At 43.8% G+C, this 15,706-nt stretch overlaps 1 protein-coding gene across 1 annotated transcript in view; it reads left to right on the forward strand.

Moving 5' to 3' along the window:
* The first annotated feature begins 3,073 nt into the window (after positions 1 to 3,073).
* The window catches only part of KCNK13 (potassium two pore domain channel subfamily K member 13), a 61,474-nt gene continuing 48,841 nt past the window's right edge, over positions 3,074 to 15,706 (forward strand). The window contains exon 1 of the mRNA XM_067295613.1: positions 3,074 to 3,410. Coding sequence (XP_067151714.1) covers positions 3,074 to 3,410 — 337 coding nt within the window. The remainder of the gene's footprint in view (positions 3,411 to 15,706) is intronic.

Below are 15,706 nucleotides of genomic sequence, written 5' to 3' on the forward strand. Positions count from 1 at the left end.
ATAGTACCACAAATGAATGTACTGAAGTTAATGGTAGTGTATTCAGAGTTCAGGCTCACAAGATGTTAATTTGGATTTCTTGTTAATTAAAATGTCAGCAAGATGTTTAACCCTTTTTTCCTCACCCTCCCCAAAACTAAAAGCTAACTTGTGTTCTTACACTAGTGAACACGTTGCATTTCTTGAAACATTTATTGAACTCCATGCCCAATAATTGAGTAAGAAAATGGCTGACTGTGTTGTGGAGCAATATAGAATTATGTTGGACTGAAAAATAACTTATTTTCTCTGGGAGGAAACACTTGAACCCTAGCCATATTGCAATAGGAATGTGCCTTTTGGGAAGCAGAGTGCTAATAGAGGATACACAGCTGAATTTCATGCATTGCACAGTACAGTGTGACATCAAATGGAGGTTATTCAGCCCAGCTTAAATGCTCTGGATAATCGACTGCATCTTTACCCTCTGTTCTTTGCATGCTCAAGTTTTCCCAGCTATCTACCCAAGAGCAATGGGAATAGTGACCTTTTTACAGGAATGTATTATTTAGAATAAGCACCTTAATTTAAACAAGGGAAATCAAGAGACAAAGGGTTCTTAAATCAATAAAATGGTACCATACGCGTGATATTTGTCAGCTATCTTTTCATTTTTCCCCTTAAGGATTTCCCTCAATATAAGCTCACATTCACTCTATCCCTTAATAGGGAACATGCCCTTAGAGCTGACTGGGCCTTTTGGACATCTGTCTCAAGAGATTAAATCGCTTCATGTCCTTTATAATATTTTAATAAAGATCAGATTTGACAAGGTAACTTGCAATTTTTGATGCTTAATGATAGTAGTTCTTTGTCTTTCAGACATGTGCCAGATGCTCTTGTGTACGGAGGGACCGCCACATTAATATAGATAAAGCCAACACAAAAGTAACTATTTCTCACTTTAAAAAAAAAAATATATATATATATATATATATATATATATAAAAAAAAATAATAGGGAAGACTCAGTATTCATGGATGATTATCCCTGGATCACACTTCACATTTCTTTGGGCGATCACGTGGATATCATGGTCACAAGCAATTAAAGGCTGTTGTTCACCTTGTGCTAATCCAAGCCACAGAAGCCCTATTTTGGTGGGCAGAAACTTCACTGTAGGCCAAGAGTGTTCAGTCAGTACCCATGCGTGCTGGGAGAGTATTGATTTGGATCCATGGTCTCTCTGCCTGGCAAAGACTAGCAGGGAAATAGTGTGGGTTTTTTTTTTTTTCCTTTAATAGAAACTGTCAATAACTTTAAAGATATACCAGTGTGTGTTTATGGAAGCATGTGGTTGTCTTTTTGCACTTAGCACAGAGTATGACTAGCATCTAATCTTTTAATTTTTTTTGGCTAACTAATGTCTTCCTCCATCTCTGCTAATATTAATTGCCATATGTCAGTCTATGGTGAAGAAGAGTAAAGAAGGAATAAAATCCTGCAACATAATGTGTTACTTATCACCTATGAGTAGCAATAACTAGGAAGGAAAAACAAACAGGAAGCCTGACTCTCATTCATATTCGGCTGCTATTGGCTTGCTCTGCTACTTGGGAAAAGGACTTGTCCCCTCTCTGTGCCAGCCTCCCCAAGCAGATCCTCTGGCAAGTCCTTTGCAATCCTCTCCGGAAACCTGCTGCAGATTTGCACAGTCCACTCCAAGGACTTGAACGAATACCCAAGACACAAATGCATCTCAGACTCTGAGATGATTGATGAGTTTCATATTAAGTGCATGATTATCTGCCACTAAGATTCATAATAGTTAGTATTAGTTGCTACTGCATTTTAGCTGCAACATAATTCATACAAAATGAAAAAAGTAAATGTTGTAGTAATACTTTATTAAGCTCCTTTTAAAAATAATATATATTTAACTTGTATTTCATTGGAAAGAGTGTTTATATACTAATATAGTATGAATTTAATCCTTAATCATTTTAAAGTATAGTTCAGCACTGTAATAACTGCCAGATATTGCTGAGTTTGGCTTTTTCTTTTTATAGTAACAATTATCTTTCCAGAAGGCTTTGATGGAGAGCACTTTGACACTGAAAATAATTTATTTTAAATGACATTGCAACTGGAGAACTGCACCTGTCTTTCAAACACGATTTCCCTTTAATTGTTCGGTGTTGGAGAAGGGAGATTTAACAACTTGTTGAGAAAAGACTTTGTAATGGGGCCTGTAAAGAAAGCGGTGCCCTCTTTTGGCAAAATGGAGTAATTTTTCTTGCTTTGACATAACGGGCGTATCATTAACTTTAGACGCCGGTTGCCGTGGGGCTGTGGCCAGCGAGGGGCCCGGGCACCCGGGCGTCGCAGAGCCTGCAGCACCTCGGCCCCAGAGCGTCCCGCGAGTTCTGCGTTTGAGGGATGAACCCGCGGCTCTGCCTCCGCGGGGGGCGCAGCCGGGGCTGGTCGGGGGGCGCAGCCGCAGGTGCGGTGAGGGGCAGCACTTGCGCGGCGCGCAGCGAGGAGGCGGCAGGGCGCGCGGCGGCGGCGGCTCCCGCCCCGCGGAGCGCCGAGGGCAGCGGGCTGCGGCCTGGTCCCGGGGGCCGCTCGGCGGGTGCGGGGGCCGCCGATCCGCCCCGTCCCGCCGCGGGGGCAGCCCCCGCCCGCGGCGGCCCCTCGGCGGCCCCTCGGCTCCCTTGAGCGAGGCGGGCCGGGCCGGGCCGGGCCGAGGGCGCCCCCCGGGCGGCGGCTCCGCGGGCGGCGGGGCCGGGCGGGGCGGCCGCGCCCCCGCCATGCGCCGCGGTCCCGACCCCGGCGCCGCAGCCCCGGTCCCGGCCCTGACCCCGGCGCCGGCCGCGGCCCCGGCGGGGCGGCACCAGCGCGGCTCCGCCGCCCGCGGCGCACTGCCGCCGGGGCCGAGGTGCCGGCCGGCGCCCGGGGACGCCGCCCGCGGCGCCCTGACCCCGCGTCCGCGGCCCCGCGCTCGCCGGGCGGCGGCGCCGTGATGCCCGGCGGCGGCGGCGGCGGGGCCCCGACGTAGCGGCGCTGCGCGGCGGCCCGGCGCGGCGGCGGAGGATGGCGCGCGGCGGCGGCTGCTGCTCCGGCGCGGGTCACCTGAACGCGGACAACGCGCGGTTCCTCCTGCTGGCGGTGCTGATCGTGCTGTACATGCTGTGCGGCGCCGCCGTCTTCTCGGCCATCGAGCTGCCCTCGGAGCGGGCGGCCAAGGCGCGCTGGGCGCAGCGGCTGGAGGGCTTCGCCCGCCGCCACAACCTGAGCCGCGCCGAGCTGCGCCGCTTCCTGCGCGCCTACGAGGAGGCCAGCGTGGCCGGCATCCGCGTCGACGACGTCCGCCCCCGCTGGGACTTCACCGGCGCTTTCTACTTCGTGGGCACCGTGGTGTCAACTATAGGTGAGCGCCGACGCCGGGCGCCGGGGCACCCCGGGACCGGCCGCGGCCGCGGGGAGCGAGCGCCGGCCCCCTGCGCGCCCGGTGCGGGCGGCTTTCGGCGGGCTCCTGGCGGCGCCGAAGTTGCTCCTTGTCCTCGCTTCTCCTTCCTTTTTTTTTTTTTCTTTCTCCTGTCTAAAAGGTGCAGCCGCGGGAAACACCTCATTCGTAAAAAAGTGCTTTTCTGTTAAGCGCCTCGGATATAGCGAGCTGTAAAATCCCGCTGCAGGCAGCCCTGCTCCCCGCCTTTTTTCTGGGCATTACAGCCAGCGGGGGAAGGGAGGCGAGCAGCTCTGCTTTTCCTCCCGAGTTTCACTTGTCTGCACAGAGGAACATAGCCGCGGTACGTGGCGGCACACTCGGGGATACCAGTCACACCCAGACGAAAGCTTTTTAACGAGCACTTCTGTGTTTTTAAATTCTGTAAACTCTTATCAGAGCAAAAGGTAGATCTGGACTGAGGTAGGTTTCATAGGCTGTGAGTTCGGAAGAGAGCTTTCCGATGATCTAATCTGATCTTGTCATAACAGGGGTCATAAAACGATTTTTGTCGTGTCCAGCTGCAAAATATAGTATCTGGAATTGACTTTAACAGGTGGGATTTCAGGCCGCTCAGCTTTTGGTTGGTCCTGGCTTTCTCCGGCAGAATCAACAAGTCGGTGTGTATTGCATGTTCCGTTTGTGAATAAACCAAGTTTGTTCAGGTTGGAGGAGCCTTCAGGGGAAGGTGATACTGAATAGCAATTCTGGAGGAGCAGAGGAGAGTACGTTAAGATGAGAAGGGACGGCACCAGGAACTGACATAAGTACCCCAGGGAGCCTGTGGGTGTCAACAGAAGCTGCTTTCAGGTTGCTGCCCACAGCTAAAAGCCCTGAAGAAACTGAGCTTGCTTTAGTTAAACACAGACAGTCTCGGATGCGTTTACTCCTGTGACAAATGGGGACACTAAATCTTTATAATGGTATCTCCAACTCAAGTCAGTTTATTCTGCATGTGTTGAGATACGCTGTGGAATGGCTACTTTAATAATTAACAGCGATTCTTCAAGAAATCTCCATTAACACTTTCTCCCCGAACAGCAGTTTTGAGAAGTCTTGCTTTATGTTGGGCACTTGAGACTTTGTGTTGTCCTGCTGTTTGAGGATATTTGACGCTTTCAGATGGTTCTGCTGAATCTTTTCCTGATACTGAGTTTCTTTGGTTTTAAGATTGATTTTTGTTGTGCAAGGTGTAATCAGGCTGGTTTTGGTATACCTCAGAGCATCAAGGTTTGGGTGCTTTGCGTCCTTAGACCTCAAGTCTGTAAGACTGAAGAGCTATGTTTAAATGTTCTGCTTAACTGGTACTTTAACTTATAACGTTGTTAAGCCTATTTTCGAGAACTGCTGTAGTTTGCTGACTGTTGTAATATCTTCTTTAAGGTGTATGTTTCTTGCATGATCAGAATACTGTGTTGATCCTAACCTTCCCTACTGCCATAAAGTCATAGAAAACAGAGCTGGGAAAAGAGTGCAAAAGTTTCCTTCGTCCATTTGTGTTGCAAGATAAAATCAATTATATGCAATTTTTTGTGATAGATGTTTCAAACCTGCACTGTGGGAGATTCCACAGATTCCACAAGGAATCCTGTCTAGTGCCTTATTATCCTCACCAGAAAAAGAGGTTTTCCTGATGTCTACCTTACTGCAATTTAATCACTTTCATTATTTTTGTCTTATCATCCTTCAGGCGCAGAGAATAGTGGCTTTGTAACAGCCTCCTAGGTATTCAAAGACTATTATCATGTGTGCCTTCAGTCTTCTTTCAGTTCAAAAAGCCTCATTATTGTAACCCTCCTTTGCGGCATTAAAGTCACCCTTTACATGTAATAACTACTGCCAGAAGTTCTCAATGTTAATATTTATTTTATCTTATTCAAATGAGGTTGTTAAGGGAGAAGAGCAATTACATTATTAGCTGAAATTGCTTGCAAGCACAAACATCCACTCATCCGCTCACACTTGCTGGTAATTTGTCTGGTCTACCGATTTCTGTTGCCTGTAGTTGCTCCGCCAATGTTTCTGTAGAGAACATCTTGAGACCCTTTCCTCCTTCAGCTATGGATGGCTGCAGCCTCTGCAGGTTGACGTCCTTTGCCCTCGAGTGGCAGCGCTCTTCCTTAGTCTTATCAGTGGTGTTGCTTTCTCAGTTTCTCAGTCTCTTTGCTGTTACGTGAGACCGACTGTGTGTTTCAGCTCTTTCTCTTAGTCAGTGTTGAGGGTCGGACTGTGCGGGTGCCCAGGAGGTTATTGCTGCCTGGCTGGACCTCGAGGCTGGAGCTGTTCCCTGCCGTGCAGGAGCTCTCCCCCGCGCTCTGCAAGCACACACTCGCTCTCATTGACCATAATGTGGTCCTGGTGACAGGTCATGTTTTACACCTCTCCGATCCATCGTTTTGCTATCTTCTGGGCCCTCTCTGGATTGGTCCACATCTTTTTCATGCCCCAGTGCAGCGCTCCAAAATTAATGTATTGCTCTAGCTGCAACCTTACTGTTCAGAGGAAAGTGGAAGGATTGTTACGTGTGTTTTCCAGTCTATACTTCTGATAGCTATATACATTTCTAGAGCTAAATAAAATTTGATATCTTCACTTACATGCATTTTTCCAGGAATACCCATTCTGCTTTTATCTCACATTGCTATTATCAGCTAACCTATCACACTCAGTACTAAGTGCTGGTGTAGAAGCTATTGATTTAGCAGGTGAATTATTGTACTAACAGGTCTCTGTTATTTCTCTTATAAACTTTATATAGTGTTACGTTGTTCACTTTTCCATAGAACAAATTGTTTTGCTACTCAAGTAAATGTATTTCTTCTGTAATAAATAAGGCAAACCTGGCCACTTTGATGTACTGCTAAAGCATCACTGAAGCATTATCTGTAGCATCAGCTGCCTACCTGTGCTTTAGCTAAGAAGAAATATTATCATGTATTTTTGGCTTGGAGAGGAAAGAAGACAGTTTTACAATATCTAAGGGAATAATACTGTCTTTTTAATTAAGATTCACATAAAATGTTTGTCACTGATATCAGAGCATCATATGAGTGCATTGAGTCAAGAGGTTGAACTAAATATAACAAACCTCTTTTCATTTGTCAAGCAAATACAAAACAGAGCCTAACTAATACAAAATAAATAATTTGTCTTTTTTTAGTTTAATAATTTAGAGTTTGTTCCATAACAGGATCCATAAAAGGATTCATATCACTGCTCAGCCTGTAACTCCTAATTTTGATGTGTCTTTTACTTAGTGTGACCCAGTGTTAAGGTTACCCATACAATGCATGGAAACACTGGAAATGTAAGAAGGTAGCCACAAATACCTGTCCATTTGGGAGGCTACCTAACCGAGCCAGGAGGCAATCTCTTTGCATAGAGTAATAAAAAATTCTGTAGGCCAGAAAGTAAAACAAAATTTAGGTCTCAGTTCACACTTCAATGAATATTTATGCCTTTTATACAAAGTGGTATAGTGTTTGGTAGGCCACAGGTGCTTGGCAGTGTTAGGTTATAAGGTCGCAGTCATCAGCAGGTGCTCCGATATCTATGGGCCTCCCTGGTACCTTTGGGCGATGGCGCCTCTGAGATTTAGGCAGCAGCTGCCCAGGTGCCCTGGATCCGCACACTGGATTCGTGATAGACACCTGAGCACTGCAATTCCAGTTGAAGTAGGTGGACGATACTATCCTTGAGCAAGGCAGAGGGTCGGCATACATATTTGCAGTGTCTCGATCCTCCTCTGCCCTTTGCAGCCATTGGAAAAAAACAGTTCCTGACTTCAGCTGCATCAAATGGAGAAATTGCTTATGTACAGCTCAGTTTCTCTTTGAGTAATATCGCTTGGCAAAATCTAAAGGACTGTGTTCCTACAAATACGCACACACACAAACAAAATGCCCATCCCAGCCAGTATCTTAATCTTGATTACAAGGTGTTATTGTAACTGTAAATGAAATAAAAATGTATCTTGTCATAAAGGCATAGCCTGAAGGAAGTAACTCATCGGACTGATGTATTGCCTGAGATGGCTGCCCTTTTCCCAGAATCGCAGCATGGTCAGGCCCGGAAAGGACCTCTGGAGAGCATCTAGTGCAACCCCCGGCCCACGCAGGGTCAGCTAGAGCAGCTTGCTCAGGGCTGTGTCCAGTCAGGTTTTGAATGTCTCCAAGGATGGAGACATTCCTCCCCAGGAACCTGCTCCAGTGTTTGACCACCCTCACAGTAAAAAAGTTTTTCTTCTTATGTTTAAACGGAATTTTCTATATTGCAATTTGTGCCCATTGCCTCTTGTCTTTTCTGTGTGAACTGTTTATGAGCAGGAGGAAATTATACCACTTGCATAAAATGAGGTTACATTTTCTGGAGAAATCTTCAAAATTTGCATCCTTCCCCTCTGCAAGCAGCTGCAGCAGGTTGTTCTGGAGGTGTAAAGTCTTGGTGCAAGGTGAGAAAAGATTTTTGTGCACCACATACATTACCTGAGGCTCCAGGAGGTAACGTTTCCGGGAAGGGGGCGCTTTTGAAGTAGAGAGCCACCAGCAACAACACAGCGTATTGTAAAAAGGGGTCACGGCGTCTTCTTTAAGCAGCTGCAGAGAGAAATGTCGTCGTTCACATAGAGTGAGGCAGAGACGGGTCCATGATGCAGCAGCCTGTCGCAGTGTGAAGGAGGGGGTGCGGGTGAATGTCGGGGGAGTGCTGGTTTTCTCATTTTCACTTACCTGCAGTACCTGCTGCTGAGTGGAGTTGCTGCACTGCAAAAAAAAAAGAAGAGGGGGGTTGGAGGGAATACTGCCCAGCAAAGCAGTAAGGTCGTTAAAGCCCATTAGGAACCAGAGAGTTGGGCTACTGTGCTGCAGCCTGCCAATCACCCTGTCTTTGCCATACCCAGAACGCGCGGAGGGTGGCACCTGCGCTGACTGCTCCCTCTGGCGCTGGCGGCTAAACTCCTGAGGATGCACGGATGCACCCTTAGCTGCCCATACCTGATCTGCCTGCCTAACCTGTCCAGACTTGCGCAACACAAAGCGCATTGTTCTCCAAGCTAGTTTTTTTCTTCTTTGAATATTGCTTAGACTGCAGACAGTCCTAATAATTCAAAATAGGGCCTTCTTTAGCCATTGAGTTATAACCAAGGCTCAGTAATCCCAGGTGGGATGATGAACTAAGCTCACAGGAGCTATCTTTTTTTTTTTTTTAATAGATTCTTTCAGTTTCTGAATTTTTCTGATCTTAGATTCTGGAGTACTCTTTTCTTCTTGGTGAGCTGCCCCTTCAAGAGAAGTTGTGCGTTTGCAGGAAGTGTGTCCTTCTATTTAGAGGAAACCAAAGGAAGTCAGTGTTTTTAGTGTTGCTCCTATCTCTGCTCCTCATTCATTAATAAAGCATGAACATCATCTCTCTGCTTCACTTTATCCAGCCTAGAAAAGAGAATAAAACTATTCTTTGACTCTGAGAGAGGCTAAGCTTATTTTTATGCACATAAACTGTGTTGTGGTTCTTGTTCCTGAATGACAGGTGCTTCATCATGAACTTTGGAAGGCATCATCAGACTTTGAATCCTGTCCTGAATGAAACCCCCTATATATTTTCTTTTAAAGAATTCAGTTGGGTTTGCTCTTTTCCTCAAAAATGGTGGTATGTAGCTGTTAGATAACAGCTTAGTGATTAAAGCTCTGACACAAGAAGTGAAGTTTGGGTTTCAGTTCCCTGCTTTGTCAGTGTCTTTTGCATTCTGGCTATTCTCGACGAGGGCATGGTCCACATGCCTTTCAGCTGTATTTAATGAAGGGTAATTTTCAGCTGCCTAGATCTTTTACTGATTTGAAGATACTTTTCACCAAGGCTCCTCTTGGCTATGGAGATATTCCTGTGCCTAACTTCTCCCACGTACTGTGGAGAGTCTTCCATGTGGAAGACTCCCATGTACTGTATAGGACCAGAGCACATAGGAGGCTTCATTACACTCCTGCAACCACAGCACTGGTGTGCGAGTGTCTAAGACACTAAGTGTCTAAGTCCTTCACTGGATCTAAAGTGCTTTTTGTCATCTTGCCATATTCATCAGCAGAAGCCCAACAAATTGCGCCAGGCTGTTCAGATTCTCTTTCAGTTAAAAAATTAGAAATTCAAGTTTTAGGTCCAACAGGCTCTGATAAAGGGTAGCATATTGACGGTTTCCCTGCTTTCTTCTAATGTAGAGTGGCCTGAAGGACAGGAATACCCAAAATATCAGTGTAGGTCATGACTGCTTGAGTTATTGTGACACCCCCTCTCTCATTCCTTCCGAATCTACAACATCCTGCATCCTGTGACTTGACAAGCACATTGCACTTGTACCCTGAAAAAGTGGAAGATAGGTTGATGAATATCAGGTCTGATTGCTCCTTTCCTTGTGGCATACTTTACAAATTATAATTAGTTTTCATGATAATGAAGTATGGTAGATATTTGAAGATCTCATACTTTCAGTGCAGAAAACCAGGAATTCTGATTACTGGAAATAGTATAAAAGAAAGGGCTTCGTAAAAACGTCATTGCAGTAATTAGCAGTGTATCAATAACTGTATGGTGATAATTTAGAAGTGAAAAGTGGGTCTGGCTAAGCAAATAAAATTGAGCAAGGAGCTGAAATTGAGAAGGGAACATTTTGCTCAGGAAATATTTTACATATACACAAGAAACAAAAATGCAAAAAAACTTGCACTGATTGCTTTGGAGGCTGTTTTTTTCAGAAGCTATGGAGACAAATCTGTTGGCCTTTACTGTGTAAATAGAGCAGAACATTTTTTTTCAAATAATGTAGCAGTTCAATTTAGAGGACTACAAAGAGGATTTTAATTAAAGGTAAAAAATATCTTGCTCAATAGATGTCTTAAAAACTGAGCTGCAAAAGAAAGAGGAACAACATGGCTTGCTCAGTGCCAACAAAAGGAAACAGATAGCAGCCAGAAAACATGAAATTAGAAGCAGTGAAAAACAAGGAGGTTTATTTGACACGCAGGCAACTGGCAGAGAGAAAAAGGGAAGAATCATTACTCTTTCATTTTGATACTTTCCGAGGAGAAAGTTTTTTCTAGCATATAAAAAAATAGTGACAGCGCCTAGCCTTTTTCTTTTATTAGTTATAGGTAATCCTTAAAAATGGATTCTAATTGATAGTCCTGGGGGCCTAGGAGACCTGCAGCCTCCAAGAATGACTGTGGGACTGATCCCCTTCCACTGGGCTTGGAAGGGGGTTCGAGAAAGGCATCTCCAGCGCAAAATGCACTTCCCATTCCCATCCGTCCTCTCTCTCTCTCTGTTCGGTGTTGCCAATAAGAGCACTTAGGCTGAACCATTGGGGACGCTGCAGGTAGACTAATGCTATTTACTTGCTCTACAGAGGCTAGAGAGGAGTCATCAACTCAGTTAACTTTTAGTTACTACCAGCCCAGGACTGCATCTAGTAGTAAAACTAGAATATTGCCAATGTTTGAAGGACTAATTTGCCCAACTAAGTGAACAGCTCACTACATCTCTTACTGAAAGGCTTCCGTAATATATGAGAGATTTGCATAAAGCAAAGATGTAGAGAAAAAGGTGAGAAGGAAAACATCTGTCAGTTATAATGACAGACTGACCACCAGTCTCTGCTATATGCAGAACAAAGCAGAACTTTTCAAGCAGAGTAAACCATGTAATAGAGATGAAATGGGAAATTAAATCAAACTGGAAATCCTTTTTTGTGCCATTTACAAGGAAGATCTCAAAAAATACAGGAATGGTAGCCTGGCCTTTTCTCTCTTGGGCTCTGGTTAAAGCGTAAGGTTAAACCTCATGGTTGTAACCCACAAGTTTCGGGGAAAAGTCAGGTCAGTTCTCCTGGGTGAGTCTTATTACTTCAGTTAGTGCCAGAGTCTTCAAGTGTCCTTCAAGTCATCCAAATTTAAACAAGATATCTAAAATAGGTCAAATGAATCAACAGGTCCTGATGTGTTTATTTCTCTTCCCTGACTAGAAAAAACAGCTGAGGTGCCAAGTGCAAAAGCAGATATTTATACTTTTGGTGTTGAAAGTTAGGTGAAATAAATCCCACTCTAGCAATATGAACGTGGGCACCCAGGAAGTAGCAGAGCAAAATAATATGCCACTGCTGGAAACACTGAATATTACTTCTGCGCCACAGGCTCTCTGTCTCTTAAATGAGGTCAGTAAGTAGCTAAAAGCACTCTGAAATATGCAGAGGAAGTAATTTTATCATTTGCCCCCTCTCAGGAAGATTGGGATGAGGCTTTTTGTGAACAACTGGCAAGATCCTCCAGACCATAGGACTTGGTCATAATAGGAGATTTATCTACTTGCAGGTTTATGTGCTGGGAGATTAATAGAGCAGAGCACAAATTCTCTAACAAGCTTTCGAAACATTTAAGTAGCTAAAGAGGAAACCCATCTAGATTTGACTCCAGGCTAGTTGAAATGTAAATGTAGAAGGAAACTGCTGTGACCACAAAGTGGCAGAGTTCATTATCCTTTAGAGGAGAAGGAGGAAGAACAGAAAACCAGGGGGTTTCAAGAACACAACTTTTAATAAGCTCAGAGATTTGGAGTGTGCAATCTCATAGGAACCAAAACTAAAGAAAAAATGAGTTAAGGAGCGTGAGCAGTTTCTCAGGTTAAAGGTGCTAATGACGCAAGCTCAAGGGATCCAAGTGTAGAGGAAGGACAGGAATTACAATAGAAGACCAACATGACTGAGATTTAAGTTTGTTATTGAAGGAAGCATGTAGAATATGAGTAGAAGGTCAGATCAGTAAGACAAATAAAAGGAATAATATGCAAATACAGGGACAGAATAGAAAGTCCAGCTTTCAAAATGTGGTGCTGATGGCAAGCAATATCAAGGGTGACATGAAATCATTCATAAGTACAATACTGATCATAAAGGCAAAGCAAGATATTGGCCTGCTGCACAAAAAAGAGCAAGAGCTCTCAACAGACTTCAGGAAGTTGAAATGTTTCATGTCTTTTTCTGCATCAGTCTACTAAAAAGTCAACTCTGAACGGAGGCATGGTACGATTAACACTTATGATGAAGAGAAAGTAAAAGAATGGGTTGGAATACTTAAGTATATCAGATGTTTTCAAATCATTTGAGACAGCTCAGCTTTATCCTAGAATATTCGAAGAAATGACTAAAGCAATAAAGAACCCTTTGGGAACTCACATTAGAGGCTGCAAATCTGGACAACTTGTAATGGCAAACATTTTGCTGGTCTTTAAAAAGGGGATAATGATGGGAAGGAATTATAATAGGAAATTATAGCCCTTAAGGCTAATAAGGTTAACCTTAATTCACTAAAAAATATGTGAATGGATAATCATATCTTTACAAACTATTTGTAAACATCAAAATAGAAACAAGGAGACAAGTAATGAGCAGCATGAAATTTCCAAAAGTCAGCCTTGTCAAATCAGTCTATTTTGTTCTATGATAAGGTAAAGAGCCCTGTAGATAAGAAAGGAGCAATTGATATTGGGTGTCTTGACTTTAGCATGACTTTTGACATTGTCTCACATTTTATAAGCAACCTGAAGAAATGTGGTCTTGAAAATAACTATGGAATCGGTTGGAAATTGTACTCCTTGAATAGTTATCAATGGGTCAGTGTCGAAATAGAAGGATGTAGCAAATGGGGTTCTACAGGAGTCTGCCTTTGGGTTTGTTCTTTTTTTTTAAGAAAAAAAGAAAAAAAGGAAACATTTCACTGAAATTTATAAAGAAGATTATAGCCCAAGTGTAATATTTCCACTATATTCAGTACTGAGAAGCATTATCTGGAATGCAGTGTTCAGGTTTGGACTGCTGCACTTCTAAAAATAGGGACTATAAGGAAGTAAATGTATGATCAGACATCTAGAAAACATAAATTATGCAAAAATTGGAAGAAATCAAGGAACCTGCATAGTTGGTAGAAAGGAATAGTGAGGAAGAACATAATATATGAAAATCTAATGCAAGAAGATGTTATTACTGTATTCTCTAAGTGCATGGCAGATAGAAGGGAAGTTAATGGGCTTCAACTGTAACAAAGAAGATTCAGGTTATACATTGGAGAAGTTTCCTAACACTAAGTAAAGTGAAGCAGTTGTATAATAGCCTCCCTTGGGATGCCATAGAGACTCCACCATCACAGGCTGTTAAAAACAGGTTAACCAGACTCTCTCAAGAATGACTTTGGAATCTTTAATTCTGTCATTGTCGCTGGTGAGGTGATCTTTTTATGCCTTCTACAGAGCTATTTGTCTCTGGTTGTATGGTAATATATATTTGTTATCCCTGTTATCTTCCAAAAATGAAGGTTGGGTGTTCACCACAGCACATATAGTATTTTGTTCTGTGGAAATTTTCACTTGTATTTTTAGAATGCAGATAAGGCATTTTGTCACAAGCTTACAGGGAACTCACAGGTTATTTAAAATTTTGTTTTAAACTTTCAGGAAATCAAAGCAACATTTTAATATTAGAATGAAGCAGTCTTTGACATGTGCAATTATGCTATCTTGCTAAGTGTACGTCTCAAATTAAATAAACTTTAAAACAACCTAAAAATAGAATTGATCATGCACTGAGAGGCATTTAATTAGAGCAGTGAAACCAGATAAAACAATATCTTTACTGCTGCTAGAATGGAAAAACCTGGATAGAAAAAGATTAATCAAAAACACAACTTAAAATAAACAGATCTTTACTTTGAAGAACTTGCTCCTGTAAGTACTAAGTACTTTGCTGGAAGTCTCTATTTTGGCAGCTGTTACTTATTTTGCCTCCTTCTCCTCATGTTACATATACTAGTAGGATGTAGAGACGAAGAGTGGGAGGAAAGTACTGTTATTCTTATTCAACAGATGAAGAATTAAGGCAGTGAAATTCCATTTTATCTGAGCAGTGGATATGCTCCATTGTGCCCTTCAGGGTCTTAGTCTCCCACTTGATCAGAAGAGGGAACATGATGGAATAACCCATAGTTCACTTCTGGTCTGTTCACTTTGAGGCTTTTCCTTCAGACAGCCAGGCATGGTGGAAATATGCAGAGGAAGGAGGGCTGGAGATGCCCAGGTCTTGCCTGCATGTGGTGGTGACACATGGCCGAGGTCACCCTTGAGAGACCTCACCCATCAGACACCCACAGACAATAAATCTCAAATATTTGAAAGTGTTGGAAGGCTTAAAGGATTTGGGTGGCCACATCCTTTATTCAGAAGTGATTTAACACAATTGCACTTTCTAAAAGTCAGTATACCTAACTCCCAAGCCAAGGCATTTCTGCACAGCCACTGCTGAAGATGGGACGTACGTAGCCTTTCCAATGGCTTGCAGCAGTGAGCTTGGTAGGAAGTCTGTCTGTCCAAGGGGAGTGTTGTGAGTTCACTAGGTGAGTAAGCACCCAAAAATGCTCCTGCTTTAACATGCTATACCTATGCTCTGTTGGTAGATCTGGGCTGTTTCATTTGAACGAGCGTGGGTGACTTTAGTCATTCTAATGGATCTACCCATGAGCAATGTAATACATACACCATTTAAGTGATGAGCTTTGGGTTAACATTATATTTCACCTATGTGGCTTATTTGGTTGGTTTTTAGATTACCTTTTGTATAAGTATTAAACAGAAAAAACATCTGGAGCAGCGAAAATGATATCCTCTTCAAATGATGCAAAATGTAAGGGACGGTTGCCCTAAGTATGGCCTGCTTCTGGCCCTACATGAATTTGTAACTGCAGGTTAGAGCTAGAGGTTTTAAATATTTATAGTTTGCTTCTGGCTCTCTCTGGGTAGACCCTCCGCTCTCCCGTCTGTTCGCCATGTGCAAAGATCTTTTCCGTGCTAGAAAGGCTCCTTCCTGCCTTTCCCGGGCAGTCGCACTGGCTCAGGTGGTGCAGGGAGCCATGGGTGTCCTTCACTGCTGTAGGCACGATGGGGTAGCTAAGAAGAGCAAGGAAAGCCTTGCCTCGCTGTGCCATCTAGTCCACGGGTTCGACTCTGGCGGGATGCCCCCTGAAAGACCGGAGGCTTTGGCTCTCCGCACTTTCTGATCTAACGGTGATTAACTTGCTCACTATATGGTGACCTGAAAAATAGATATCCGAGCAAGCACTACTTCTGCCTAATACTTAATTGTAAGGCATCTGTAATGTTCCAAGCTGGAAGCATCCTGAGGAGCATGCTGCAAGCTG

This window comes from Apteryx mantelli, chromosome 4 (assembly GCF_036417845.1).
Source record: "Apteryx mantelli isolate bAptMan1 chromosome 4, bAptMan1.hap1, whole genome shotgun sequence".
Taxonomy (NCBI): Eukaryota; Metazoa; Chordata; class Aves; order Apterygiformes; family Apterygidae; genus Apteryx; species Apteryx mantelli.